A 15470-nucleotide genomic window follows, 5' to 3' on the forward strand; every position below is an offset into this window, starting at 1 on the left:
TGACTTGTTTTCTGTTGATTCAAGGCATCAAACTAGTTATAATTCCTAGGAGACAGAGGGAGGCAGATTTTGGCTCAATATGAGGAAGGACTTCATCACTGTTAATGCTGTCCAACCATGAAATGGACTGCCTGTAACTCCTGACTTTTTATTAAGGGGAGACAAGAAATTGTTGGGATCATAAGTCAAAATGTTCATAAGTATCCTCCAACTTCAATGTGCTCCCTCCCTCCTTACCCCTCCCTGCCCTCCCCCCTGCCCCCATCCCCGTCTCTGTCTCTCTGTCTCTCTCTGTGGAAGAGAGCAACTTTAGTAACCTCTTTTCCATGGTCCAGAATAATGAGAATTTCTGACACAAAACAACTAGGGGCAACTAAGTGGCACAATGGATAGATAAAGTGCCAGGGTTAGAATCTGGAAGACCTGAATTCAAATCCAGCCTCAGAAAATAGTTGTATGACCTTGGGCAAGTCACTTCACCTCTGTTTGCCTCAATTTCCTTATCTATAAAATGGAGATAATAATAGTATCTACTTCCCAGAGTTTTTGTGAGGATCAAATGAGATATGCACTGTGCCTTGTGCATAGTAGGTGCTGTAAGTGCTATGTTAGCCAGAATTATAGAGCTTCCCCCCTAAAAATGAGGGAGGGCCATCCATCCCTAGTATAAAATCAGCAACATCTATCCCCAGAGAGAATAATAGAGGAAAAAGGAATTAGACTGTGATGGAGACCAAGAATAGATTCAAAACCTAAAAGATATGCGTTGCTACTGAGTTGTTTGTTTATTTAGTAGGTTTATCTTATAAATGTGAGAATTCTCCTAGAGAAGCAGATCTAAACCCATCCATGTTCTCTCATCTTGTGCAATGTTTTTATTTTTCATGTCTTCTAACAAATCCATCATCGAGGATCTACTCAATGCTGGAGGTTTTATTTTGTATTTTGTGGGTATCATTTTGGTATTTGAAGCTTTCCTTCTGCTCTCTACACACTGAACTCTCTATACTACCAGTCCATTTCTTTCTCTAATCATGCTTTTCTTGGATCTCATCTGTTATGATGTGGCTTGTGCATAAATAAACCATCATGGCTAATATGCCTTCATCTACTTAGGTTGTGTCATTCATCTCTCTACTACTCCATTTGTCATCAGAGAGTGTAATTCTTTAGACATTGTGGGGTTCCATTGTTTGCAGAGACACAGCATTATGGGACCCAGCTTTTAGAACTTAGACAAGTCATTGTTCTGTGATTTGGCAGCCAAGGTGACACAAGGGATCAAGTACTGGACTTGAAGTCAGCAAGACTTAAGTTCAACAAATTTGGCCTCTGATACTTACTCATCTGTATAACCCTGGGCAAACCATTTAACTTTTTTCAGCCTCAGTTTCCTCATCTGTCAAATGGGGATAATAATAGTACTTACCTCTCAGGGTTGTTGTGAGGATCAAATGAGATTACATAATAGATCAATCAATTGCTCTGCCGATCTTAAAGTGCTATATAAATGCTAATTATTTGTAAATTTTTGTATTTTAAAAATATTTGCTACTGTTTTTTCTTTTCTTGTTTTTGAAACTTCAACTGCTTGTGTAAGCTGAGGGAAAAGATTTTCCCATGATTGGTTAGAGAATGGGACAAGGCTGGTATGAGTTGGGGGACGATGGACTGGTAAGACTTATGATGTCTGTGTTGTTTAAGTATGATGTTGACATCAAATTGTTAGCTGCAGAGCCTGAAAAGTAAGCAGGGAAGGAGAGGAGAACTGGACCATGTCTGTGAGAGTGACCAACTATTCCTGTTTGGTAGGGGGGTGGAGCCTTTCATGACTGACTGACTGATTTCCTCTCTTTTCTTTTCCCCTTCATCTCACTGTCCTCCCCTGGATCCCATTTCCCAGTGTTCCCAGTAGCTCCTTTCTCCTTTATGAGGGAGAAGAGAAAAAAATGAACAACCAAACAAGCATAAAAAAAGAATATAGATAAAACAATAGACAGAGGTGGCATGAAATAAAGGCAAAGAAATGGAGGGAGGTTGAGGCAAGAACAGAAGCAGAGAAATCAACAGAAGAAAAAGAGTGGGGATTTCCAGTGATGAATGCAAAAGATGTAAAGGAAAAAAGTTGGATGAGGAAAAAAGACGAGGAAGGGAAGAGAAAAAAAAAATCCAGAAAGATAGTGAATTCAAGGGGAAAAGGAGGAAACTGATGTGAATACAAACAGTGTCCTAAGGGTTAAGTTCCAGTATTTTGTGAAGACTCTAGTTCATTGTGTAACCTGAAGGCTCCTAAAGTCCTTTCCCCCTTATCTTGAATTGGTATCAAAAGAAATGCTTTTCTCTCCCTTATGCTACATTCCTCAGGTCCTTTAATTTTTAAATTGTATCCTCCTGTACTGCCCTTAAAACCTTAAACCCTAAAAAATTCCCTTTGTCTCCCTCATTCTATGTCATCCTGTTCATCTTTAATCTTTAACCTCCATAAAAACCTCTAAAACTACATCATCATTCTGAAACCTCTCTCTATATATGCATAACTCCCCTAAATATCAAGATCTCACTTAGTTTTCTTGTTAAGGAGGCCCGTGATGCTTTTTCACATAAAATAAAAAAAACTCCCTTTGGCTAAAAGAGAAGGTCTAAGTGAATTCTTTCATACCTGAACCAAACTCTCCCAATTTTAAACCTCAACAGAAACCAATGGAAGAAAAGAAAGAGAAGGGGAAAGGGAAGAGGCAAGAATGAGAGGTGATTGAATTATAGTGCTTCACTACATGCACGTGACACATCATAATATTGAATATAATGCAACACATGAGACTTTTACCTGGCTTTCTCCTTAAAAATAGAGGTTGGAAGTGAGAATGGAGGAGAGCTGGAATATGAAGCCTGCCACAGCCAGAGGCTAGGCCTAATTGCATAGTTATATAGCTAACTCCAAACACTTGTTTGTAGCCCCATTTAAAACCTGCAAGGGGAAAGGAAAATCTGTAATCATTTATGCAAATACTCAACAAACTCTCTTTAACATTGATTTCAGTACTTTAACACTAGGGTTTGAAATGATTTCCAGAGAAATCTTGAAAAGTAAAGCACAGCAGTCTTTGCTCCCCAAACAATCAAATATACTTATGAATGAACAGATACATAAATAAGTAAATGAGATAAAATTGTGGTTGGAGAAAAGGTGATTATATCTTGTGTTTAGTTTTATTCTGTCCCAGGGGCAGAGTCTTTTAAAGACTCCAGTAAATTTTCTTTAAAATTATATCACAACTGTTCCAAAATGAAATGAGGCATGTTCTATAACCCTCCATTTTGGAATGACTTAGTTGTGCCAATTGTGCGCTATCTTCTTTATGATCATTGGAAAGCACATTTTCAAAACAAAAAGCAAAAAAAGTCTAAGGAAAAACCAAAACAAAACTTCCAGCCAAAGAACAGGTGTGTCTTTAGATCACAAAGAAAGAAGGAACGTGGGAATTATTGGTCACTAATTGTTCTAGTTTACCTTTTCCTCCTACTCAAATGATAATTCATAAACTTGTCTTTTATGTATTGAATGCATTCTTTCTAGGAGAAGTTAAACTCCTTAAAGAGCTTATCCTTAAACCCCTTAAAAGTTTATCCTTAAAGATAGCCACTATTTTTCATTTGATCTTTCTATCTCCATGGGTTCACCTATCACATCTACGCAGATGACTCCCAAATCTACATATCCAGCTCTCATTCTTCTCTGGAATGAGAACTCATTAGCTTTACCCATCACCTTCCTCCTCAACCTCAAATCCAGCCCTTCTCCTAAATGGTTTGTTTCTGTCAAGGCAGCCAGTAAAGTTCTCAATCTAGGAGTCATCTTCAACTTTGATTTGTCTATTCCTTCTCTCCTTGCTCCATATCAATTGCCAAATTGTTGATTCTTCCACCTCAAAATCTCCCAAATGGGTTCCCTTCTCTTCAGTGATATAACCATAATCTTAATTCAAGCCATCACCTTTGAGGAGGGAATTCAATACCTTCCATAGATGGCCATTGAAATGGGCTCCTAACCGGTCTGCCTCCATCCTCTCTCCTCTCCAAACCATACCACACACAACTGCCAAACTGATGTTCTCAAGTGCAAATCTGACCATGTCAACTTCACTGCTCCAGAAGCTGTAGTTACCCATTATTGCTTCCAGGATTTACCTTGGTTCAACATTTAACTATCTGTCTCCAGTCTGTCCATCCTTCAAGAATGATTACATGATTCCTCTCCACACACTTTACATTCCAGCCAAATCACCATACTGACTGTTCCTGGTAGGTAGCATTCCATTTCCCATCTTTGTGCTTTGAATGGACTAGCCCCAAGGCTGAGAGCCTCCATACCATTACCTCTTGGAACCATCTACTCCCTTCCAAAGCTTTGCTCAAGTACCACCCCTTATGAGAACTGTCCCATGTGCCCAAGACTTCACTCCCCAGAAATAATTTTACATTGACTTCATATGTGGATATTACATTTATCTATCCGTGTTTAAGCGTCTGTATTCTAAGTCTAAAGTTCTTTCAAGGAAAAGATGGTTTCATTTCTTGGTATCCCTCAGTGCTTGACACGTAGTAGGCACTTAATATGATACATCCCCAGAGCTTCTTCAAGGGCTTTGCACATAGCAGGTGCTTAATAGAACCAACTAGGAGATGCGGTAGAGAGTTGCTCTTGGAGTCAGGAAGACTTGCAAAGACTCCAGCTGTGACTTTTTGCCTTAGACTCTTATTGACTTCTGTGACCCCAGGCCTTTCCCAGCCTTAGTTTCCTCATCTGTAAAAATGAGAATAATAGTACCTACTACACAGGATTGTTGTGAGGATGCAAGATACTCTGCAAACCTTGAAATGTTATAGGAGGTGTCTCAAAAGTTATTAGGGTGGTTTTAATAGAAGACTGCACTAAGACTTTTGGGACACCCGGGATAAATGCTATTCCATAATGTATACTCGTGAGAACGTGTTGTAGTGACCCCCAGGAGGTCTTTCTTATCTACAGCTTCTCCTAGGGAAGCGTAGGCAGGGGCTTGAATGATTGCATGAAGTAAAGAGTGTCACCTATCTAGTTAATCAAAACACATGCCACAGCACACAATTCCTCCCCTCCTTAAAGGGAAAAAAAAGCCGAAAATAAGGACCTGTTAGATCACTCCTCATGAGAATACTTTTTGTAAGGGAGCCCGAGAATGAAGGGTCACGCGATTTCTTTGCAGCACGTTTCAAGAAGCCAGAAGCAAAACAAACCACGAAACCCATCCTCATATTCCTTGAGAGGAGTCATAGACACATGTACCCACACGTTCAACCCCGCAGTAAGGAATGAAGCAGACACCAGTAAGTAGCCCAGCCACGAAGCTCCCCGGCTAATGGGTTTAGCAGGTGACGGAGCTGCAAGGCTGGCCCATCCGAGCAGGGAGGTGGCCGGGTGGCGGGTGTGCGTGTCGGGCAGGGGATGGGGGCGGGGGGAGGCGGGGTGCTGCTGGCTCTCCCTCCCCCACGCTGCTGGCAGAGCAGCCTCTGCGTGTCAGGTACCGTGAGAAGGCGCGGGAGGAGGGGGAGCCCAGATGAGTACAGAGGGGATGACTTAGAGCCGGCTTTCCAGAAGCCGCGCACGCAATGCAAACTCCGCACGCAAAGGGGAGGTGACCCAGGAGAAGGAAAAAAACACACACGCCAGCGCCAAACTTTTCAACTCTCTAAAGCTCGGGAGGCAGGGTTGGGTTTTTTTTTCCTTCCGCGCAGCCCCTCTGTCCCACCAAGGGACGCCAGCCTATCCTGTCTCTCCACCCTTCGCACTGCCAGCTCCCCCAGGAGCTGCTCTGCCCAGCCAGACCGAGAGAGGCGAGGCGGACCAAGGAGAGCGTAGAGAGAGCGAGTGTGCTCCCATAGCCAAAGCCTGTCCGGGTTGCGCAGCGAGCGAGCGCGCGAGCGCTCCCCGACCGAGCATCTACGGGCGGATTCCTGCGAGGTTGGCAGCCGAGGGAGCCAGGCCGACGCGGCTCATCGCCGTGTGCCGGGCATCTGTGATTATGACTGATTGTTTATTCGAGTTTCCTGAAACTCTACCTCTTATGCCTTGGAGGTGTACGAAGTTAATCCGAGGGTGTTCAATAAACTCTTTTAAAGCGTTTTCTAAACAAGTTCACGCGTTCTTATACAGTCCTCGTTCTTTGTATGTTTCAATGTTTGTGGTTATTTGAGAAATTCATAGAAAAAAATTAAATATAAGGGTAGGGAATATGTATGTACATAAGCGTCTACTATGTGCCGGGAGCTTTTCAGATATCTCATTTTTTTCCTCACAACGGCCCCGAGAGGAATTATTCACCCCAATTTACAAATGGGTGACTGAGGCAGAAGTTAGATCACTTGCCCAAGGTCACACAGCTAGTACGCGTCTGAGATCAATTTTGAATTCAAGTCTTCCGAACTCTAGGCCTGGAGCTCTATCCAATGGGCAGCAGTCTCGCTGCTTCGAAGGGTGCGAGTGGGGGCATAGTTTAAATAAATGAGTAGAGAGATAATAGCAGGTAGTTGATAGATTAGGTAGGTAGACTGATAAATAGGTGGATAGATAGATATAGATAGATGATAGCAAAGTGGTGGGAAAGTAGAGAGTAGGAAACCGCAGCCGCCAAGGGTTCTCCTCCTGTTTTCTTAGCTTACAGGTTATTCAAAGACAGTGCAAGCTCACACCACTGTTTCTGGGTTGGAGGTGACAAATGACCAAGAGAATAAAATACAAGGGGCATCAAGGTGTACTGAATCAGGAGACTGGATTATAGGTTTAGAGTTGTAAAGGACCTTAGAAGCTACTAACCTCAAGTCCTTGGTTTTTACCCTTTAGGAAAATGAGGGTGGCTCTGGTTAAGTGTCTAGTCTCGGGAAAATCTGGGTTGAGGTTGAAATCCCGACTGAAAGGTACAGGCCACGTGACCTTGGACAAGTCACTTAATTTCCCAGTAGCCCCAGGCCACTGTGAAACGGTCGTGCACAAAGCACATCTGTAGTTGGTAGAGGAAGTTTCTGCTCCGGAGCAAGCAGGGGAAAAAAAATCCCAGAAAGGCAGAGAACAGATTAGGTATAAAGAGATAAAAAGCCTGAATGTTTGCATTTAGACCCTCTGATGTCCATGGGAGAATTGGCCCTGGAAAAAAGTGATGGGCTTGGGGGTGAGGAGGGTCACTTTGGTCCTGGGACTCAACTCTAAATGAAAATTAGGTGGAATCCGAGCTTGGGAACCAGGGTATACTTTATCTTAGGGGTGACTGCATCTCATTGCAAAGAAAGTTTGCCAATTGTATTCTGGGGTGGGGGGTTGTTTGTTAGTTATTCAAATAAATCCTGCTTTCGGCTGTACAGTGACGAGGGTCTGATTCTCCCACCGCGTTTGCCTTTGGAGACTGAGGTCTAGTTCACGCGGGTGCCACTCTTAAAGGGCCCCTCCCCCCTGCCTGCACTGCTCCGCCCTTTTCAGGTCCACTCTGCCTGCTGATGCTCCGACCGGCTCCCACCTCCCTTCTCTCTTCCCTCCCTCCCTCCCTCCTTCCATCCCTCCTCCCTTTCAGAGTCCTTAAAACCCGAGAAATGGGATGCTTCATTTCCAAAGTCCGGGCTGGTTCAGTTTGCAAGTAGCAAGTTTGTTTCACATGAGCTCTGCCAGCTAGGTGCAGAGGCTGACTCTGCCATCCTTGCTCCCAAACCACCTCCAGCGGTGCTAAAAAATCCTAGCATTCTTCGCTTCCCGGGGTGGAGAGCACCTGGGAAGGTAACTGCTTTTTCATAGCTTCACCTCACCTCACCTTATTCCAGATTTTCTAATTTAGCCTCCTGGGCTGAAGTGGGGATGAATTTCTAACTCTGTGGAGCAGGTGAAAAGAGAGATACTCTCCCAGGTGCAGCCTTTGAGATTCATCCGTGCCAGAATGGGACTGTCCGGAGTATAGAGATCTGATCTCTCTCTTTCTCTTCGACACTGCTGAACGTTGGTTGTATCCAGAGCTACACTCATTTTCTCAGCTCCCTAACTCATCAGACATTGCTGGGAGCAACGCCTACCCACAGGTCAGTAATATCTTTGAGAAGTCTGGGAAGCCCTCACCTCCTCGTTTTACCAGTTTTTGCAGGTGGGTGTGTGAGGGGTGGAGGGAGGGCCAGGGAATGCACCAATTGGGAGGTAAGGAAGAGGGGCAGTCCGTGCCTAGATACCCTTCTCTCTAGAGAGACCGTTATACTGCTGTGTATGGGGACTGTTTCTCTCCTGCCCTGTTAGTGAAGAGTGTATGAATGGAAGGAGATGAGGGGAGCGCGGTGGGAATAAGTACAGTGCCAGGTAGATGCTGGTGAAATTTAGCGTTTTCCCACAGACAGTACCAGTCTAGGGTGTATCCTGACCAAAGTAATAACAACCTCCTTGCTTTCAAGTTATAGTTGTTTACGTTAAGTGTGAGTTGATCTATCCTAATTTATTTCCACAAGGTGCTCTAAGCTTCTTCCTCCCCTCTCCTCAAACCGTCCACCACCCCCATTCCCTCCCCCTCCCCCCATAGTTCTCGATGCCCATGGATCTTGTCTCCCACAGCATGGCCACAAGCCGAAGCAGCGAAGAATCCTGGCTTCCTGGCCTTCTGTCCACCCAACAGACCACCCTCCTGCTCCTCTTTTCTGTGCTGGCCGCCGTCCACTTGGGCCAGTGGTTCCTACGGCGTTGCCGTCGGCCTCCATGGGCCAGCTGCAGCCCCCCTGGCCCATTCCAGTGGCCCCTGATTGGGAACGCTGTGGAGGTGGGCAACATTCCGCATCTCTGTTTCACTCGCTTGGCCCGCCGCTACGGCGATGTCTTCCAAATCCGCTTGGGCAACTGCCCAGTGGTGGTGCTGAACGGCGAGCGCGCCATCCGCCAGGCTTTGGTACAACAGGGGTCCGCCTTCGCTAGCCGCCCGCCGTTCCCCTCTTTCCAAGTGGTGTCCAACGGCCGTAGCCTGGCTTTCAGCAAATACTCAGAGATCTGGAAGGTGCAGAGGCGGGTGGCCCATGGCACCGTGCGTGCCTTCTCCACTGGACAAGTCCGCAGCCGCCGGGTCTTAGAGCAGCACATACTGGGTGAGGCGCGAGAGCTGGTGATGCTGCTCGTGCAAGGCAGCGCCGGGGGTGCCTTTCTGAACCCGTGCCCCCTCACCGTGGTGGCCGTGGCCAACGTGATGAGTGCCGTGTGCTTCGGTTGCCGCTACAGCCACAGTGACGAAGAGTTCCGCGAGCTGCTGAGCCACAACGAGCGCTTCGGCCGCACGGTGGGGGCGGGCAGCCTAGTAGACGTGCTGCCCTGGCTTCAGCGCTTCCCCAACCCGGTGCGCACGGCTTACCGCGACTTCCAGAAACTCAACCATGACTTCTACAGCTTTGTGCTGGATAAGTTCCTGAAGCACAGGAGTAGCCTGAAGCCCGGGGCCCCGCCTCGCGACATGATGGATGCCTTCATCCACACTGTGATGAAGGAGGAGGAGAGTCCCGGAGAAGCAAAGCCTGGACTGCGCCTGAACACAGATTATGTGCCGGCCACAGTCACCGATATTTTCGGGGCCAGCCAGGACACGCTTTCCACTGCACTACAGTGGCTTCTTATCCTTTTCATAAGGTAAGGCTAAACTTACCTGAAGAGGAGGGGGCTGAACCAGTGGCACAGCTTTAGGGCTTCTTAGTCTTTAAAATTTCCCAGTTGTCTTCAGTTTTCTTTCCTACCCTTCTAACCTTTGTCCTGGGCTGGTGCTCTGCGTCGGATAAGAGATCAGGGGCCATTGCGGGCCATTCTGTGTCTCCAGCCACACGTAGTGAAGCAGCGTGTTCTGCAGAGTTGTGTCCCCTTCACTTCTGATCGCTTGAAGCCTCCCTAGTTAAGGAAGACAGAGAAGTCTCCCAAACTGGAAAAATGTGTGAAGGCGAATCAGTGCTAAACACTTCTAGACAAAGAGGCCTTTGAAAATCACTTAAGGATCCCGCCGCCTAGCTTCACCCCCCCCCCCCCTTTCCTTGTCCCTCCCTTCCAGTCAAAGGAAAACTAGGAGACGATTTCTCCTCCCCTCTTCCTCTCTTCCCCTCCTCCTCTCTCCTCCACCTCTTCTCCCCTCTCCCCAGTGGAAAGTGTAAGGCACTAAATATGTTAAATAAACACATCAGCCCATTAGGCGCACGGGGGCTTAGCTTAGTCAGCAGTGCGGATCTGAGGCGGGCTCTGGCAGTCGAACCAAGCAGACGATTTAGGGCTTTGTTTCCCCAGGAAAGTAAACAGAATGAAGCAAAGCAAGCTCGGAGCCCGGTTGCCCCACCTTCCCCCCGCCCCAGACTTGGTTGTGGCCCAGATCATGATTAGCTAGCACGGAAGCTTTGGGCGTGGAGCCAGAAACACAAGGTCTTAGTAGAAAAGGAAAGAGCAAGCTGAGTGTCACAGAAAATAAAGAGGGATGAGGCGAGGACTTGTAAAAAGCAGAGGCGGCCCGGAGCAATAGGTTTACCAGGTGGAGAGGAAGCTCTCCATAACCCAGGTAGGGCACGCACCAGCTACGTGGGAATGTGCTCAAGCCTTCTGTCTCTCTTTTTGTTGTGATCGCGTGACTTGAAGAAGAAACAAAGGAAAGGTTAGACTTTGCCACCCTTTTAGAGCAGACTGTACAAAAGCACCAACAAAAATCTAATGAGTACAAGATTCACACAGCGGCAATTTATTATAGAAGGGCGGCTGCTTGCAACTTCTGTGAGATTATTCGCAGAAAACTAGGACTGCCTGAGAAACTGTGACAACCACATACAGAAATCTTAAAAATCAGCGGAGGGGATGGGGGTGGGGGGGAAAGTGGTACCTGGAATCAGAGCACAGTCTGTTTCATGGATGTCAATTGAGAGTATAATGTTACACAACAGCTGAGGAAATGACATCAATTATTAATGAAACAGTTTTATTCAATTATATGTAAACTATATTTTACTACATTTAAAAAACCTTGCATAAATTCTAAATTTCAATTTTCAATACCCTTCAAATGATACCCAACAACTTTCTGTGGTGAAATCAAAGCTGGGTATTTATCTATAGAAAATTTTTCGAGAGAGTAATTGTTTAAGGAAGTGATAAGAAAAATGCTTACTTGATGAGAGGGTTTTCATCACCTTATTATTCCCAAATCATCATGCCATTTCACACTTGTCTATCTCTATAGACTTAACTGGGAAAAAGCCTCCATTTCTTCAACCATACAGTCGGGATTAAGAAACACTATCATACTGGCATCCCTTTAAAACAATACAGCAGGGAAAAATATGACATTATATGGTTGTGCCAAACATGCAGGGTTTAAAAAAAAAACCTACCCTCTCCTTTAAGAAGATAGATCAGACCAAAATTATGTGGCATAGGCCCTTAACATGAAGTGAGAAGAAAACTTCTAAGATATAATAACTTGAGTGTCCCCAAAGTCAAAGCCCATTTGACGATGTAACCAGAACTCAGAGGATTGTTTTAGTTTCACTTGTATTGTTAGGGAAATGTTACATTAGCCTCTAATTCTGGATAATTTTTAAATATACAACTCTTTCCCAAATAGATAATGAAATAATTATTTTTCTTGATGCAATAAAAACTACTTTCCCTAATTGTTTTCTCCATTTGTGTTTTTAAAAACAGATATCCTAAAGTTCAGGCTCTGGTACAGGAAGAATTGGATAGAGTTGTAGGGCGAGATCGATTGCCCTCCTTGGATGATCAGCCTCATCTCCCCTATGTCATGGCTTTTCTGTATGAAGCCATGCGCTTCAGTAGCTTTGTGCCTGTCACCATCCCGCATGCCACCACCACTGACACTTCAGTCATGGGCTACCACATTCCCAAAGATACGGTGGTATTTATCAATCAGTGGTCAGTTAATCATGACCCAGTGAAATGGCAAAACCCAGAAGACTTCAATCCAGCCAGATTCTTGGACAACAAAGGATTCATTGACAAAGACATGGCTAGTGGAGTCATGATTTTCTCAGTGGGCAAACGTAGGTGCATTGGAGAAGAGCTGTCCAAAATACAGCTATTTCTCTTTATTTCCATTCTGGCCCACCAGTGCAATTTCCATGCCAATCCAGATGAGGACCCAGAAATGAATTTTAGTTATGGGTTAACCATTAAACCACAATCATTCACAATTAACGTCACACTGAGAGAATCTATGCAACTACTTGATAATGCTGTTCAAAGACTACAAGCCGAAAACAACCAGTGAGTAATAAGTGGAAGTATGATGAACTCAAAGTTGAAAAAACAAATGAGTCTATCAATATCTGTTAGTCTCTTTCTGCCATCAATACATACTCCTGTGAACCTTTTGGATGAGAACCCATCGATCAGTATTTATATAAGTATATGCCACTGATATGTGGTCCACCCTTTAAGTGAATCCTAGTGAGCCAATGCATTTGACAGAATAACTAACGAAACTACAAAAATAACTTGCAAGATTTTATGATTATAGAATGAAAGGGGATGAAAAGCTTTTTAGAAATATATCATAGCTTCACTATAACACTATCCTTGGGGACTGTTGAAATTTTTTATAGGTTTAAAAAAAAAAAAAACAACCTAAATCTCCTTTTGATATCTCAGTCACTGCCCAAACCTTGGGTAAGTTCTAAAAAGGCAACTGCTTCATGTGGAATTCTGTTGCAGGGCAAATAGCAATGCAGCAGATTCCTGGGGTATGTTATTGTACACCCAAACCCAAATAGAGTAGCTTGAAAGTAAAAGGAGAGAATGAGGCTGAAAGGGAGCAATAAAGACTCCACTGGCTTTCTCTTCATCTTCTAAGCCTTTCAACAAAGTCATTAAAGATTTCTGTTCTAAAAGGTCTAAGTACTTAAAGATTATGTCTTCTCTTTGACCAAAGGTAGCACTCAGGATGGTTTTAAATGGATCTAAATTTTCAACTGGGGTGCATGAAAATTTTGAGTCTTTAGTTGAGAAAGGAGGGGGAAATTTATCTTTTATCATGATGCCAAACATCTGGATGAATGATGAAAGTAGTCAGTTACCTGGATGTCCTTTGGTATCTTATAGATAAAACACTTGAAACTTTGACCCAGATATTTTGCTGTCCCTTATAGACATCCATATGGATATTTCCCATATTTCTCTCCTTTCAAATTTCAAATTATATTTTAATAAGAATTTTAACCCCAAAATACCTTCAATGGCAACTTCTCCATACTGAAATACAAGAAATTGGAAAAAAGGTGATCCAAATTCAAGGAAACTTTAGTTTCCAACTGGTGTCATGATATAAATGATAAATGACTTATAACATGGCCAGCTCAATATAGAGTTCTTATGAAGGGGAAATATTATTCATATGTATCTTTAGCTTAAAAACAATAGTTTATTGACTAAACTAAAATTTAAAAACTGATAAGCAAAATTGTGATTTCATGGTTACTTTCAGAATTATAAAATAGTTGCCTACAAACTCACTGCTTATTTCAAATAAAACTAAAAAAGAAATCATATGCATTTCTTTGGAAGTCACTGTTGATAGAATTACAGACTGTTTTGTGTGTGTTTGAGATAGAGAATTGGAAGAAAGATGAATAATTCAAATACTTTTCCCATGCATGTTAAATCATTTTGCTTGGAGCACGTAAATTCAGAAAAAGAATGCCCAGAGTGCCAGTTGCAAGTCAGAATTTATGATCTTCACAAGAACAGTAAGTTTTGGAAATTTAATAATGAAAACTAGCAGTTATACTTATTCATACAATTTTTCTTTTAAAAGGTTGTTTGCAAGCCACTGGTGAGACCAAATTTATATGTCTTCCTTCCTTTACCATAGTGGAGTTATTTAACCTACCCAAGTAGGACCAGAGAATTGTTCTGTTGGCAAATTGGGCTTTCCAGAAGTGCTGTGGCAGAATTGGGCATATAGAAATCTGGATAAGTCATCAAGACAACTTGACTGAAACATATGATCATGCTGTGATTCATTTCTCTGTATGTAGATCACAATGTTACCTGCTGATAAAGCCATGTTTATTTAATATATGTAAAATAGATACTTGGTAGTTATCTGGTTAATTTGGTCAGGCTATTTAGACACATCAATTAATGTAAACTACTGACCACTCTCTTTTCTCTCCACTCTTTTATATCACCTCCGAAAAAATTCACTTTGTGCCGGAATTTTTCAGAATAGTGATGAAATTGATTGGACTAAATGCATAATAACTTCATCTCAGTTCACTTTTGAGCTACATAGATTTCATATAGAATATCTGCAAATTATCTATCAAGCAGAGTATCTGTTCCAGGTAATCACTACTGCTAAAATGTTCATAAAACAATTTTTTTTTTTAAATTTTAAGACTTGGACTTTAAGGAAATTGTCTTTAAAATATTCCAGAGAAAATGTCTTAGGATTGTTTTGCGGATTACAGAAATGTTTTCATGCCCCAGAACTTAGCCTTCACCTGTGAAATTATTTTATGAAGTTACTATTTTCTTGTTAGATCTATATTAGATCACTTAATTATATAAGATACACTTCATTTGTATTTTTATAATTATGATGCCGCTGTCTGAGGTTTCCTTGTTATTTAGCCTCTCTTATCTTTAGACCTTTTCCAATAAGCTTTAAATATGTATATAGTTATCACAGAATAAAATTGTAACTGAAAGTGATGCACATTGATTTTTGTGACATGCAGCACGAATGCAGCACGAATTATATGTATTGTATATGTATGCACACGTATGCCTCTGTAAAATCGTCTCTTTTTAATTATGCCTGTAATAATGGAATGCTATTACCAAAACATTAAATAAAAGTTTTTTTGTTTTTTTTTTTTAACAATTGTTCCTTTTTTTGTCATTGGTTAAAGCTATTACATTTCAACAAGGGGCACAAGAACCCTTCCAACTCTAGTATATAAATGGTTACCAAGTGTGTGTCCCAAACATTTATCCAGCCATTATTTCTTTTGTACTATTCAATCTTTCTATATGTTTGTTTTATCCAGCCTCCTTGCAAACCCCTAATTGAAGTATTAAACTTGCCAGAACCATCCCTGAAAGTTAAATCTCACTAACAACTAACTCAGCAAAATGGAGATTAAAAATGCAATTGGGGGGGGCACATTGAGATTGTAATCATATATTTTATTTCATAGGAAAAATAATCATTTTTTTAAAAATGTCCAACACATGACTGCCCCTCATAAAGGATCTGTATTTTGTTCTTTTCTCTGTCCATTTCTGGCGGACGAGACAATTTAAAGTGAAGTCAGTGTCTGGAAACATAGTATGGTAAGAACTTGTCCAAAGGGTGTTAAATATGAAAACTGCTCCACCCACCTACGCAGCCTCAACCAATATTCACACTTCATCAGAGACTTCCTGTTTTCAGGTGTATTTACTC

General features: G+C 42.7%; 1 protein-coding gene across 3 annotated transcripts; it reads left to right on the top strand.

The window, feature by feature from the left end:
• The first annotated feature begins 5195 nt into the window (after positions 1-5195).
• CYP1B1 (cytochrome P450 family 1 subfamily B member 1) lies at positions 5196-14901 on the top strand. Of its 3 annotated transcripts, XM_072635841.1 has the most exons (4): positions 5196-5364; positions 8009-8087; positions 8603-9664; positions 11705-14901. In XM_072635841.1, the coding sequence occupies exons 1-4, from the start codon at positions 5217-5219 to the stop codon at positions 12288-12290; spliced, it is 1875 nt and encodes a 624-aa protein (XP_072491942.1). In that variant the 5' UTR covers positions 5196-5216; the 3' UTR covers positions 12291-14901. The 3 variants fall into 3 exon arrangements, with proteins under 3 accessions (XP_072491942.1, XP_072491941.1, XP_072491939.1); XM_072635840.1 differs by lacking the exon at positions 5196-5364 and having other exon boundaries at positions 7589-8094; positions 8612-9664; XM_072635838.1 differs by lacking the exons at positions 5196-5364; positions 8009-8087 and having other exon boundaries at positions 8141-9664.
• Positions 14902-15470: the final 569 nt, after the last annotated feature.

The sequence above is a fragment of the Notamacropus eugenii genome, chromosome 1, assembly GCF_028372415.1.
Source record: "Notamacropus eugenii isolate mMacEug1 chromosome 1, mMacEug1.pri_v2, whole genome shotgun sequence".
Classification (NCBI taxonomy): Eukaryota; Metazoa; Chordata; class Mammalia; order Diprotodontia; family Macropodidae; genus Notamacropus; species Notamacropus eugenii.

Excerpts from the sequence above, each read along its gene's own strand:
- CYP1B1 (XM_072635841.1), top strand. The coding sequence starts at position 5,217 with ATGAAGGGTCACGCGATTTCTTTGCAGCACGTTTCAAGAAGCCAGAAG. Across the intron at positions 8,088-8,602 it reads ATTGCTGGGAGCAACGCCTA|CTCCCACAGCATGGCCACAA; the intron begins CCCACAGGTCAG and ends CATGGATCTTGT. Across the intron at positions 9,665-11,704 it reads CTTCTTATCCTTTTCATAAG|ATATCCTAAAGTTCAGGCTC; the intron begins GTAAGGCTAAAC and ends TTTTAAAAACAG.